This window comes from Erythranthe guttata, chromosome 10 (assembly GCF_056151865.1).
Source record: "Erythranthe guttata isolate IM_541 chromosome 10, IM_541, whole genome shotgun sequence".
Lineage (NCBI taxonomy): Eukaryota > Viridiplantae > Streptophyta > Magnoliopsida > Lamiales > Phrymaceae > Erythranthe > Erythranthe guttata.
In genome coordinates, this window is record NC_142542.1 from 19,051,473 (window position 1) to 19,066,923 (window position 15,451).

Here is a 15,451-nt window from a genome sequence, read left to right on the forward strand (position 1 = left end):
CACCCATCGGTAACCCTAGAGACCCCCATAAAGCAATTAAAAAAGCAAAATTAAAATTAGCAGAGCCCCCACGTACTCCTGCAAGAAAACAGTACCCTTTCTTCAGACGAAAACCCACTAAAATTTTGGTCAGAAAAAGGGGCGGAGAAAACCCAGAGAAGAATCTAGACAAGAAGAAGAAGAAGAGAGAGAAAAAAGAAAATCAAGAAAAAATGAAGAGAGAAGCAGCGGCGGAGGGTGAAAAGAGCGGGGAGAATTTCTGCCTGAAAAGTTTGTTGGATAAGGGAAGCGTAGAGAGCCATAGGTACTATTTGGCGCGAAGAACGGTGCTGGAAATGCTGAAGGATCGTGGATTCGCGGTGCCCAGTTGTGAAATTGAGGTTTCGCTTGAGGAATTTAGGAATAAGCATGGCCAGATTCCCGAGGTTGACGAATTGAGGGTTTCTTCTCTTCACAAGGACGATCCTTCTATTAAGGTGGCTCACGATCCTTCTATTTTATTTAATTGCCCCCCACCCCCTTTTATTTTCTGATATTTGTTTTTTGGTCCTTTTCTGGTTCTTTTTGGGGGTGGTTTCATTTCGAACCTACTCATTTGCTGTGAGGAGGATAATTTTTTTTTGAGGTGGTGAGGTGGAAGTACTGTTAGTGGCTTCAATTGAGCCACAGCTTTGATACATTGTACTTTCTTATCTGTCTGTGTGTGTGTGTGAGAGAGAGAGAGAGAGAGAGAGAGAGAGAGAGAGAGAGAGAGAGAGAGAGAGAGAGAGAGAGAGAGCTACATTTTTCTGTGTGTATGTACTAATGCTTTGATACATTGTAGTTTCTATCTCTCTCTCCGTGTGTATGTGATAATGCTTTGATGCATTGCTCTCTCTGTGTGTGTGTGTGTGTGTGTGTGTGTGTGTGTGTGTGTGTGTGTGACAATGCTTTGATACATTGTGCTGTGTGTGTGATAATGCTTTGATACATTGTGCTCTGTGTGTGTGTGTGTGACAATGCTTTGATACATTGTGCTGTGTGTGTGATAATGCTTTGATACATTGTGCTCTGTGTGTGTGTGTGTGAGATAATGCTTTGATACATTGTGCTGTGTGTGTGTGTGTGTGTGTGTGTGTGTTAATGCTGATACATTGTACGTTCTTCTGTGTGTGTGTGTGTGGGTGTGTGAAAGAGCTAACGCTCGCCTATCGTTGCTATGGTTTGTTCTTGTTCCATCATGCAGCGTAGAAACTCACCTTTCAGAAATTATTTCATTACTTTTTCTCGTTCGCCCTTGTTATTTATTCAATCCATATAATTATTTCATTAATTCGAGTTCGTAGCAACTGCATTTGTACGCAGCGACTATATAAATCGTACGATTTTTTTTAAAATTATGATAATTTGTCAAGTATGTTGAATTGAGTCTGTTTCTTTAATGAATCGAATCGTAAATCGCTATATTTTTTCAAAATTTTATGATTTATTGAACAATTTGAATTGAGAAGGGTCCACATCGAAATGAATTGAATCGTACAATTTGAATCATAAATCGTAATATTTTACTAATGTAAACGACGGTTCTTCGATAAAATTGTTCTTAATTTGTAAGTCACCCTTCTTTAGCAGCACCAAAAGACCATGAAACCATGAATTAGGTTTCCCTCTATTGATGTTTCTGTTCTGTTCAAGCCATCAGTTAATCTGGTTTTATTACAGCAAAGTTTTAATTGTAAATGTAATTACATTTTTGGGTGTTGGATGATGGGGGTGTCGGTACGATTATGAATGATTTGAGGGGTTAAATTGAAGTGAATTTGCAAATACGTGGACTAATTTGAAACTCGGGTGAGAACTTGGGAGCAAAATAATTAGGAAATGTTTTCATTGCAAATTTTATTTTAACTAGTATTTCACCCGTGCGATGCACGGTGAACACCTTCGAGAACAAATTTACTATTGAACAATTTAGGATCGTAAAGAAAAATATTTCAAAATAAATATAAAATTAATATAAGCAAATATGTTGTTAAACAAAAATATTTGGTCCAAGCAACATAATATTTGTTTATAACATAATGCATAAAATATTCCATTCAACATGTCTTCCATATGAGAATGCTAGAACTAATTGAAGTAATGGAATCAAACGCACTGCACCACCTCGTTGGTCCGCTTAAATCTAACAGTACATAGTAGATAACCTGCAAAATTTACGTACTTCGCATGAATTGAGTTCAATGCATTCTTTATGAAACAACAATGATAATAATGCGTAAAATAATATTTACATTACATTACTTACCAAATGCGAATGCAGCGAATATGCTAGAAATACAAAATCACGTGCAAACATACCTAAACATAAAGAGGATATACACACATTAATAAGACTAAATATCGTTATAATAATATAAATAGACGATAATTTACGACATATACGTACCTTCATATGCGCTGAAATACTTCTTTGTAAACAACGTTGCTAGTTGAACTCGACAACCCACCGGATTCGGACTTGATTAGGATCTTTATGCCAGATCTACTCTTGACTCTCGAGAGTGCAACGTACAACTGACCGTGGCTGAATACAGGTCTGGGTAGATACAAACCAACGTGGGAAAGTGTTTGACCCTGACTCTTGTTGATGGTCATTGCAAAGGAAATCATCAGTGGAAATTGTCGCCTCTGGAACTTAATTGGCAGAGTAGAGTTCGACGGGACCAACGTCATCCGAGGAATGAAAACAACATCACCGGTATTTTTGCCGGATAGAACCTTGCAGCTAAGAACATGAGTTCCCATTCTAACAACTTGAAGTCTGGTTCCATTGCAAAGGCCTCTCGCCTGGTCGATGTTTCGTATGAGCATAACAAGAACATTTTCCTTGAGTTTCAGCCTATGTGAAGGGAGACCGGAGCAAGACACGGTGTTGAGGAATTCGGTCGTATAAATTTGAGCATTCTCTTCCGAACTCATCTCATCCTTGCACATACTATCCGCACTGAGGTACAACTTCTCTTCGCCGGGAAGGAGGGAACATAAGTATTCGTTGACAAACTCAACGCAGTCATTAGTCGGCGCAAACACCGCCCTCCCTTGGAAGTAATCGGGATTTGATATGTTACTCAACAAATCCGGATATACAAACTGCAACAACTCCAATAATGGATCTTCGGAATCGGGAATTAGCATGTCCTCGGGAATCTCAACAGACGCTTCACCATCATTTTGCTCTCCCGCCTCCCCATTACCGATACTCAGTATCCAATCAGCAAACTCCTTTACTTCTTCAACTTCCGATGGATTAGAACTTGATTGAAGCCTCATATTCGTATGCAACTTAAGAACCTTACATTCTTCCCAAAGCTGAGATGAGTTGATCGTAGCGTGAACAATGTCCTGCCTTGATGCCTTCAGTACAACAGGTAAAATCTGTCTAAAGTCTCCGCCAAGAACGACAACCTTGCCACCGAATGGTTTGGGAACATGCGTGATAGACCGCAAGGTCTTGTCAAGCGCTTCGAAACAATATCTATGCATCATCGGTGCCTCGTCCCATATAATGAGCCTCGCCTTTATAAGCAATTCTGCTTGTGGACTCTGCTGTGTAATGTTGCAGGTGGAACCATCGTGCACAATGATGGGGAGTCCAAATCTAGAATGAGCGGTCCGGCCACCGGGAAGCAGCAACGATGCTATGCGTCTCGAAGCAACATTAAGAACTATTTCCCCCTTCGAACGGACAGCATCGGACAACGTTCTCCATATAAATGTCTTTCCGGTACCTCCGTGACCGTAGAGGAAGTACATCCCGCCACAATTCTTCGACACAACATCCATGATGGCATCGTAGACCCTTCTCTGCTCATCTGTGATAGAAGAAAGATATCGTTTCAGTTCTTCAGCCATCGCAAATACATCGTAGTCCAACTCATCGAGCACTAATCGGTTCTCCGTGTCATTTATCGACGAATCTAGTGGCATCAGCATAGAGTCAAAATTCCGCAAGCTCTTGCCGTTGCTCTGTAGGATCTTCTCGATTTCTATCAACGCTTAGTTCTTCAAACTATCATCCGATAGAGTCAAATCTACAAAGGTATAGATAGTAAGACAAATGTGTTCCGGACAAATAAGAACTTGAACAAAAATTTGTAAAATACCACAAAACTAATCGATACCTGGATTATTATGACGTTTCTGGTGCTTGTATGTAATATCATCAGACAAATTGGACCAACATTTCTCCCAAACATGTTCCGGTCTGCTCAAACTATTAGAAAGCAACATAACAGCGAACAGCAATCTGAGGAAGTGTCCGTTTGCCCAACCATATGCCTCTCTAATTGCAGGGTCATCTTCCAACAACCCCAAAATATAGCACGCATCCCTAAACGTTGCGTAAACATTGCCACCCACCGTTCTGATGTCCTCGTAACTTTTGCACCCTCTTTGGACGTTGAGCAACAATCTAAGATAAAAGTCTTCTCCCTTTGTCGGGGGCACATTGGTGACTCTTCCAATGGCAAACCTCTTCTTTCTTGGCACCCACACCCAAGAATCATCCTTGTACACATAATGTTGGGGAAACTCTGCGTACCGTAAGTCCCTAGCTGGTGGGTAGGTCTTGTTCGCCTTGAACCACGCCAAGAACATGGTTTGCCTCGCGGTTGGCCTTTCCAAGACACTCTTTAATGATTGGTTCTCATTGAATACCAACGGTTGATTGTCGGGGAGATGGAAACTCAATCTAATGACGGGTGGATCTCGGTAATGTATCTCAAATGCAAATATCCTCCACATTGCCTCGCACGCAGACAAATATCTGCAGTCATAATACATTTTGATTTCATCACGAACAGCAGGATCAACGTCCGTAGATGGAGGTTGGAAAAATGTTGCCGTGACACGATCGTGTCCCTTGTTGACGTACTTGAACAAATACTTTATTGACTTGCTCTGGTTGCACAACTCAATATTGATGTGGGCTCGGTATTTACTCAATAACACACGGTTGTAGGGAACCACAACTCCATTATCAAGAATAGTATTCTTCTTCCTAACCGTTCTTCCATCATCCCTTCTCCTATATACCGGGTAACCATCTGGGTCGGCCTCGGTTCGCTGTACAAACTTTTTTGGAAACCTCTTCGTACAAACACCATCCTTCATGCAAGGTGAATTCAAATTCGCATGGCCGCACGGGCCGTGTATCATGTATTTCTCAACCAAGTTGTACATCTTTCTGTCGGTTTTTTTGTCTGGAATTTCCGCACAGATCATCCTGTCGGTGTCGGCGGAGCACTTAGGTTTGGCATCGTTATCCAACCACAACAATATATGTGCATGAGGCAGACCACGTTTCTGAAATTCTATAGTACACACATCTGCGTATAAAAATAATTACGTAAATTACGTAAATTAATATGCATACTTTAATACGATACTTGATGTAATGAATTTACTCGCAACGTAATTTATTAAAAAGAGTTCATGACTTACGTGCTCTAATTCGTCCGAATATATGTCACTTCTTGAAATCCGTCATCAAACTGTCCAACTTCATTTTGAATACGCGACATAGAATATCAGGGCGATCCTCCGGTCTGAGACTTGTATCATTGAGGACCTTTTGTATTTCAGGCCATTGTGGGTTGCATGTAATAGTTATGAACAATGATGGAAAACCAGTCGAGTTACAAATTTGAAGTGCGTCGACAAAATTATTGAACATGTACCGAGGTCCAGGAATGAAAGAACCTGGCAGAATTATGCCTTTTCCAACTGATTTTCCCTCAGTGTCCCCTTTGAAAAAACGTTCTTCAATGCCTTTGTACATGTCCACACGCAACTGGTCCTGGTTGTGCCTAATAAAATTCAACCTTTGCGACTCAATCATAGAATACGCGTCCACTCCAAGCTGTTGGAACAACTTTTTTGAATTCAGCAGTACTGGACTGTCGATGCTTCTTTTTTGGAAACGGTAAGCAAAGTATTCTCGCATGGTTAAGTTCTTTCGTTTTCCACTGTTACCTCGAAAAGAGTCTCTCAAGTCAATATTCTCTCTATATCCATCTTCCCCGTAAGGAAATATGAGCGGATACTGGAACGGCAGGTACAATGGGTGCAGTTCACTAATGCGTTGCAACTTCTTGGACTGAGTCTCAACCACAATGTCTCTAACACCCTCTTCCGTGTCAAAATCTCCAACTCTCACTCGCATTAGGGAGATTGTAAGTCCTCCCATCGGTGCTACGACTCTTAACCAGCTTTAGCTTAACACCTTGCAGGCCTTCTCTCGAAAATCGATCACGGGCAGCTCTATACGACTGAGCAAGGACGTTGTTCTCGTCGATCATATCCTTCAAGGATGCAACAATTTGAGTATCAAGGTTGTTTGAGCCATTTCCAGACCTACAATAAAAAATGATTAAAGAATTGCACTCGCCTCGAAATACTTCATATGTATTGTAAATGGGTGCACGAAAAATGAAAATAATTTTACCTGACATCATCAATTTTATTGCGGACTTCATTCTCCGTATCGAAGATGTAAAGTTGTGCGAATTTAGGTCGTGCACCTTCCTCTGGTAACATACTACCCAACAGGTGGTAATTCTGACCTTTAAGTAAAAATGTGTATGGTCCAGCATCCGTATTAATAGATGTTTGGACCTTTCCGCCAAGTGATGTGAAAGCAAACATCATGTTGTAAGAACGAATATTGTCCTGAAAATGTTTGCTCTGCCTATCCGTACCGAAAAATAAATTGGAAAGAGTAGGTGGGGCATTTTTCATATAAGGCAGTTGTACTTTATCTTTCTGACAACACAGAGAAAACTCGGGTCTCGATGTGTTCCTGTGCTTATCAAGGCGCTCAGCGTACCACATCATTGCACCACACGATTGACATTCATACGACTGATCTCCCAGATCGTCGTAATCTGGTATAGCGTAACATCGAATCAAATACGATAATGGCAAATTACAATAATCCATAAATTTGAAAGACTAAATAATAATAATAATAATATAACGTTTAAAGATTAAAAAAAAAGTTATTACCTTCATAATCAGCTGAATCATCGCTATTGTCGTCGTTGGAAACATACTCAGAATCTGTCAATAAAAATATTTTTTTATCATTCACTGAAATTGGTTATTGTATATTATAACAATGTATTTGGCAAACCGCGTGTTATTTAAAAAAAAATAGTAGTTACATCCACTGTCCGATGTGACATCTCGTAATGTTTGAGATTCCTCGTCTTCTAGTATAGTTGGTGTATTATCCATACTTAATCCACGTGCAACCGATTGTATCCTTTTTTTACTCCTTGAAATTCTCTTTCCATGCCTGTACACACACACACACACACACATATATATATATATATATATATATATATATATATATATATATATATATATATATATATATATATATATATATATATATATATATATATATATATATATATATATATATATATATTGCATTACTTAAAAAAATAATAATATTAACTACATAATGTAATCACGAACGTGCATATCAAAAAAAAATAATAAATCACCTTCTTGTGGTTTCGTAGAATGAATTTAGAGAGTTAACCGGGATGTCATACGTTCCCGATTTAGGATCATAAGAGTGCCGGTTAGTATCTGTCCCGGGATAAAATTAAAAGTTAAAACATTTAATAAAAAAACGTTCTTTAATTTTATGTTTTGATGGTATAAGAAATATTAATTAACGAAATCACCTTCATAGGGTAACGTGCCGTCGACGGTAGTATGGATATTTTGTTTCGCTAATATTGCACGATTTAGCTTGTCGGTTGTTGAAGATTCTACAACATTTGGTTTATATATAGGAAATTGGATTTTTCTAGTTGTACTCGACGGGGTTCCAATGATAGTTTTTCCACGAAACGTCGCATGTGCCAATTGTACGTTTGCAACATATAATCCCTGCACCTCATCCGTTTGTAGGTTTTGTACATACTTTTGATGACTTGAATTTCCTATTTTGTTAATAAGATGGAACAATAGAAAAAAAAAATAATTTCAATTTATAAATTATCATTTTGTATATGTAATTTTTTCTTTAAATGTTAGCCTTTTCTATTATTATTATTTTAAAACAATGGTAAAATAATGAAGTATTTAATATGGTCTAATTTCATGGTAGTTGATGTTTAAAATGTCATTAAACAATAACGAATTATGTAGCGTGTGTGCATGCCAGTCGTAAAGGTTATTGAGTGCATTATTACCATTAAGTATGTCCGATATAATGCAGCTCAATGGAGTTTGAAAACCGCGGATTCCATGAAATGCGTCTTCATGCGATGTTCCGTGTTCGATGATAATTCCCTTTCCCTTTTCAATTGCTTGTTTTTCTCCTTTTGGGTGAAAATATAATCAATTGTAAGGAAATTTAATATAAAAATTGTAAAATATATGAAAAGCAAACTTATTTGAAATATTAAGTATAAGTCATTAACTCACCATTTGAAACATCACTGAGAATCCAACTCGATTGCGTCCGAACAACACGTCGTGTATTAAAAGCATCATGTAGCAATTTCCTTTTTTCAGAAGGAACTTGTTGTACCGTTTCTTGATTAACTGCAAAAATTAAACATGTTAAATATTTAGTTCAATATAGGTAAAACATATATATACAATCTATATAATTTAAACGTGTTCATGTTGGTTAAGAGAAGGTCTATTTCGAACATGATGTCAAATAAAATTATTATTCTATTCGTACAGTTGAATCGTTACTTTAAAGTTCAAACGTCATATAAATGTAAATGGTGGTATTTAAATGTCAGATGAGGTTAATAACTAACCATTCGTTATGTCTGTAAGAACGCAAGCGGATCGCTTATGAACACCACTCATTCCATAAAATGAAGCATCTTGCGGTTTTATGGCTTCGTCCATGATATTTTTTCCCTTTCCATTATCAAGGTGGTCTAAAGTGTGTTGACAATATATAAGAGATTATTTGACAGTACACATTAACAATAAGTAAATATACCAAACTATAATGTTAAGTAGTAGTGTAGCATGCACACCATTAGTCACTTCGCGAGTATTCCGCACTCTTGGGTGCCAATTCTCTTTCATGGAGTATTGTTGAGCAGGCAGCACATTCGAATTGTTGACAACAATACATTCGTAGAAGTTGAAATTATGCGAACACTTATACAATTATATTGTTATTTTATATATATAATAAATAGTACAATTCTTACTTTCTGACGTATTGCTTGATAAATCATTATACCCAAAAGCAATCTTTTTCCTTAATATTGATGATCTCTTAGCATTAAAGGTACCTGAAAGAAATTACTACATAAGATTCATAATAGAACTACAAATCTTAAGTGTGGAAAATCAACGGTTGTAGTCAACCAATAACATATGTATTAAAACGTATAATAAGTATTGTGAAATATGAAAAGATAGGCTATTTTATTGTAAAACGTTACCAACAACTACATTTGGCGAAAATCGCGGACTGTCGGTGTTGATCTTGAGCTTAGGTTGTGCAACTTTTTTGTCAACCGGTTGTGATGAATATTCTAAATACATAAAAAAAAGAATAAAAACGAACGTGTATTGAAAAAAAAATCATCTAATACAGTAAGAAATTGACAAAAATAAATGTTAATTAAAGTTATTTTTCCGAATAATATACTGATTATACAGTTAAACAAATGTACATATGAAATGAGAAGTAAAATATATTTTATAGATTATTATCATATGAACGAAAATAATTAAATTTGTATTATTTATTAAAGTCTTACCAATAGGTACATCATAGAGAATGGATGTATTCTGTGAATTCGGTGATTTCGCTGTATCGTCCATCTAGAAAGGATACGATGATGCATTCAGATTACAATTAGATGCCAACATTGGTATAACAGAAAAAAATGTGTATATTAAATTCTGATGATAAACATAAACTGGTTCTTCCATCAAAATATTGAAAAGACATAGCAAGTAAATCGCATGATATGCCAATGATTTTGACCAAGAAAGACATGGTATTGATTGTATATTATTTAAATTGTTCTTAACTTTGCAAACACACAACAATTAATTAAAACAACCATCAAATCCAACAAAAAATGAATTTGTATAAAACTGACCTATATATATTCGTATACTTCTGATGCGTCGACAGTTCAATTAATTATGAACTATTCAGTTTTGTGCCTAACCAACTGTGATAATCATTATTTGATCAAGTTTTGATAGTAGCATGCGTATGTAGAAAGAAAAAAAAAACAAAGATTAGTGCGGTGCTTAAATATATAATTAAAACTGTAAATTAAGATTCTTAATTTAATTACTATGGAAAATATATATAATTCTAGATATGTATACTAATGGAAAGTATAATAATAATCGAGTGATATTATACATACATATATACTCATTCCTAATCTTATTTTTTTTATTTGAACACTATTATTTTATTTCATCAAATAAAGATTGCATTCTACATAGTTAAATATTGAAAAAAGATACTCATCAATTAACTAACACCAAATTGTAAATATTCATATATACACTTAAAAATAATCAAACAAAATTAATTAGTTAGCTTAAATAAAACGGAATTACCTAATTTGCAACCATCCCATATAATTGAGCAAATATATATTATTTTAATTTAGGCATATATATGACCCACTAATAGGGATGAAAAATCGAAAATATAATAACCCACTAATATATGACCAATTAATTTAGGTAATTAATTGAATACCATTAATAAAAAATGATTATAAAAAAAAATGAATAAACATAAAGCATACGAAAACAATTAATAGGCCCAAAAAAAAATTAAACTTACTTGTGTAATTTGTTGGGTGAATGTGATGAGTGTGATGGAAATGGTCGGGGTTTTATAACTTGTGTTGAATTTGGTAAAAAAAGGTAACAATGTATAATTGGTTTTATAAGCATAGCAATATGAAGTTTTGAATAAATAGGATGAAGAAAATGAGTGAAGCCAATATGACATTATATAGTTTGTTTGAATATGTTGTATAAGGAAAATATATCATTTAATTAAGAAAGAAATTGTAACACTAATTGTGCAATTTCAATTATAAAAATTCAAACGATTTGGACAATCTAAATAATTAAGGACAATATAAATGGAAAAAATGGAAAGAAATCATTATACCTCATTTGTAGGGGAATTAATTCAAATTACCGCTTATTGAAAAATCAAAAGGTATGTAAATGTGAGAATGTTAATAATTGATTATATAAGGTATGTAGATAAAGATTATTTAGTCATTTGAATTCAAATTAATTCAAATTAATTGCATATATTAATTTATATGGTATATAAATATGCAATTGTATTTATATACCTTATATGCAATTAATTTACGTGATAAAAATGTAAGTAGTTTATTATATAAGGTATGTAGATATAATCTTTAGTTAATTATTTATATGAAATGAAACTTATAGAATAAATAATTCAAAATAAGATTATTGTGCATGGGATGGTGTAAAAGGAAAGTGAACCAAAGTCAAATAAAGAAAATAAATGGGGTCAAAATGGAAGATGACATTTTTTGATTGTGAATTTTCCCATTATTGATTATGTAGATAGATTTACTCAAAAAAAAAAAAAAGATTATGTAGATAGATTAGATTTTTTTAATACGTAATAAATATACTTATTACAAAACAATATAATTAAATAAGCATTCTATTACGATGTATAGTTTTTCCATTAAAATAAGCATTTTATTTTTTCCATTGAAATAAGTATTATATTAAAATTTGCAAAGTAATATAATTAAATAAATAAAATAATAATTAAATAAAATTTGCATAATAAATTGAATTTAATAATATGTATATTTAAGTAACTATTAAATTTACTATTTTAATTACGATGTTTTCCATTAATTTAAATTATTTTAATAACAACATTCTCCGTATATTTTAATCACATATGATAAAATAATTTAAATTAATGAAAAATAATAATTAAATAAAACTTGCATAATAAATTGAATTTAATAATATTTATATTTAAGTAAGTATTAAATTTACGACGTTTCCATTAATATAAATTATTTTAATAACAATTGGTATTTTAAAAATATTTTTCATGGTTGGCAAAAAATACAAAAAACATGAAATTCCTAAAGTGGATAAATTGTTTCATAATTTAAAATAAAGTTTAATGACATTCTATATATTAAAACAATGTTTTATAGTGATAAATTGGAATGCAATAATAATTATGGAAAGAAGTTCACAAGTAAAAGAGATGAAAATATTTGGGATCAAAATTGAAGATGTTAAAACTTCAATTGTGTATTCTCCCTTTATATATTATATGGATTTTCTAAAGATTATTATTACATTCCAATTAATTAAGCTCAAGTGTCTAATAAATAATAATAATAATAAATAATAATAAAGGGCAAAATGGTAATAGAACACGACCCAAACATCACCCACCGGTAACCCTAGAGACCCCTAAAAAGCAATTAAAAAAACAAAATTAAAATTAGCAGAGCCCCCACGTACTCCTGCAAGAAAACAGTACCCTTTCTTGAGATGAAAACCCACTAAAATTTTGGTCAGAAAAAGGGGCGGAGAAAAACCCAGAGAAGAATCTAGACAAGAAGAAGAAGAAGAGAGAGAAAAAAGAAAATCAAGAAAAAATGAAGAGAGAAGCAGCGGCGGAGGGTGAAAAGAGCGGGGAGAATTTCTGCCTGAAAAGTTTGTTGGATAAGGGAAGCGTAGAGAGCCATAGGTACTATTTGGCGCGAAGAACGGTGCTGGAAATGCTGAAGGATCGTGGATTCGCGGTGCCCAGTTGTGAAATTGAGGTTTCGCTTGAGGAATTTAGGAATAAGCATGGCCAGATTCCCGAGGTTGACGAATTGAGGGTTTCTTCTCTTCACAAGGACGATCCTTCTGTTAAGGTCACGATCCTTCTATTTTATTTAATTGCCCCCCACCCCCTTTTATTTTCTGATATTTGTTTTTTGGTCCTTTTCTGGTTCTTTTTGGGGGTGGTTTCATTTCGAACCTACTCATTTGCTGTGAGGAGGATAATTTTTTTTTGAGGTGCTGAGGTGGAAGTACTGTTAGTGGCTTCAATTGAGATGCTGCTTTGATACATTGTACTTTCTTCTCTCTGTGTGTTTGTGTGTGCGCGCGTGTGTGTGTGTGTGTGTGTGTGTGTGTGTGTGTGTGAGATAATGCTTTGATACATTGTGCTCTCTCTGTGTGTGTATGTGAGCTACATCTGTGTGTGTGTGTGTGTGCTAATGCTTTGATCCATTGTACTCTCTCTCTCTCTCTCTCTCTCTCTCTCTCTCTCTCTCTGTGTGTGTATGAGACAATGCTTTGATACATTGTGCTGTGTGTGTGTGTGTGTGATAATGCTTTGATACATTGTGCTGTGTGTGTGTGTGTGAGAGAGAGAGAGAGAGAGAGAGAGAGAGAGAGAGAGAGAGAGAGAGAGAGAGAGAGAGAGAGAGAGAGAGAGAGAGCTACATCTATATATGTGTGTGTGTGTGTGTGTGTGTGTGTGTGTGTGTGTGTGATAATGCTTTGATACATTGTATGTTCTTCTCTGTGTGGGTGTGTGAAAGAGCTAACGCTCGCCTTTCGTTGCTCTGGTTTGTTCCAGCATGCAGAGTAGAAACTCACCTTTCAGAAATTATTTCATTACTTTTCTCGTTCGGCCTTGTTATTTATTAAATCCATATAATTAATTATGTTTGAGTAACTTTCCAATTCAATCAAGTCATTACATCGATAGATGAAGTTTCCAATAGTAACTCAAATACGACGTTGTAAAAGAAAAATGCAAATACTTTATACATTTATCCGCCCTCAAGAAAGTGAGAGAGAGAGATGATCGTAACTTTAGTAGCAATTTAACGAGACAGTCTCATTAGTCATTACCTAAGCACCCGAGTAAATTTTCGTCTATTGAATAATTATGAATTTTCTTTTTAAAGAAAATTTAAAAGGCGCATTTATTTTTCGTAACAAACATATTGGTTCATTAAAGTTTACGTTTCTGTAATTTTCTTAACGATTTATTTATTTATTTATTTATTTATTAGTATGGTCTATAGTTTTTTGCGTTGGATAATAGTTCTGCGAAATCTAACGTATATTTGAATTTGGCAACGTGCTAAAATTTGGAAATGCAGGTTCTAGTTCTATTCAGTGGTCCGGGGATAGTGAAAGTAAATAACATACGTGCGATTGCAGCTCAGATAGTTAACAAAGACAGCCTAAGTGGACTTATATTAGTCGTCCAAAATAAAATGACCAGTCAGGCCTTGAAAGCCGTCGAGCTTTTCTCCTTCAAAGTCGAAATTTTCCAGGTTACTCTTTCTTCTATTTAAAATATAGTGTAAATTACAACCACCCTGAAGTATGGTCAAATGACGAAAAACCCCCTCATGTTTCGGTAATTACAACCACCCCTCAACTATAAATGTTCTTACACGTCCACCCTTGCGGTTTTAAATTTAGTGGAATCTACTAGATTATATGGAATCTTCTCAATTTTGTACCCATTTTATCTCATTCGAGCTCCACATTTTGAAACGAGATGATTATAAGATGTGTTTTTTGGCTTGTATATATCAGATTGTGGTGTATTAAAAACTGTATTTTTGCACAAAACGAGTACAAACTAGAGAACATTCCACAGATGATTATGTTGAATTTGACACCATAAGGGTGGAGATGTAAGAAGATTCACAGCTGAAGGGTAGATGCAGTTATCCAAACATGAGGGGTGTTTTCGTAATTCGACCATACCTCATGGGGTGGTTGTAATTTACCCTAAAAATAAAATAAAAATAAATTGAGTTACTAATTATTGAATGTTTTAGATTGCGGATTTGCTGGTGAATGTAACTAAGCACGAGATGAAGCCAAAACACCAAGTGCTGACTAACGAAGAGAAACAGAATCTACTGAAGAAGTACAGCATAGATGAAAAGCAGGTTAATTAATCTTTCATGAAGTTTTTTATATTATCGAAAAGTTTATTCCGATCGTTTAAATTCACATTTCGGGTTCGATTGTTTATATTTTTATATTATTTTTTTTCAGCTTCCGCGGATGCTGCAGAAAGATGCAATAGCTCGTTATTACGGGATGGAGAAAGGGCAGGTTGTTAAGGTGACATACGGTGGCGAGTTAACTCAGTTACATGTGACTTATCGATGCGTTTGGTGATTTCTTTTATTGCATGTAACTTCAATGTATTTGTACTTTTGTAGGCAATGCTTTCTGCAATTCTGACTAGATGTTTTAATTTCTGACTATTTCTAATGAACAATTTATCCATCGGATTTTTGTGGTTACGTTTTTTTTTTTTTTTTTTCAAAATATAATCGAACTAGTTCGAATTGGAGCTATTCGATTTCGA

General features: G+C 34.7%; 2 protein-coding genes across 3 annotated transcripts; one reads left to right on the forward strand and one right to left on the reverse strand.

The window, feature by feature from the left end:
* Window positions 1-68: 68 nt before the first annotated feature.
* Window positions 69-15,386, forward strand: NRPE5 (Eukaryotic rpb5 RNA polymerase subunit family protein). 2 transcript variants are annotated; one of them, XM_088824379.1, is made up of 4 exons: window positions 69-476; window positions 14,217-14,393; window positions 14,910-15,023; window positions 15,133-15,386. In XM_088824379.1, the coding sequence occupies exons 1-4, from the start codon at window positions 213-215 to the stop codon at window positions 15,256-15,258; spliced, it is 681 nt and encodes a 226-aa protein (XP_088680505.1). In that variant the 5' UTR covers window positions 69-212; the 3' UTR covers window positions 15,259-15,386. The 2 variants fall into 2 exon arrangements, with proteins under 2 accessions (XP_088680505.1, XP_088680504.1); XM_088824378.1 differs by lacking the exon at window positions 69-476 and adding an exon at window positions 12,553-12,971.
* LOC148767760 (uncharacterized) lies at window positions 8,146-9,075 on the reverse strand. The gene is made up of 3 exons (XM_088823859.1): window positions 8,838-9,075; window positions 8,491-8,610; window positions 8,146-8,384 (listed from the first exon to the last, which is right to left on the reverse strand). The coding sequence occupies exons 1-3, from the start codon at window positions 8,929-8,931 to the stop codon at window positions 8,146-8,148; spliced, it is 453 nt and encodes a 150-aa protein (XP_088679985.1). The 5' UTR covers window positions 8,932-9,075.
* Window positions 15,387-15,451: the final 65 nt, after the last annotated feature.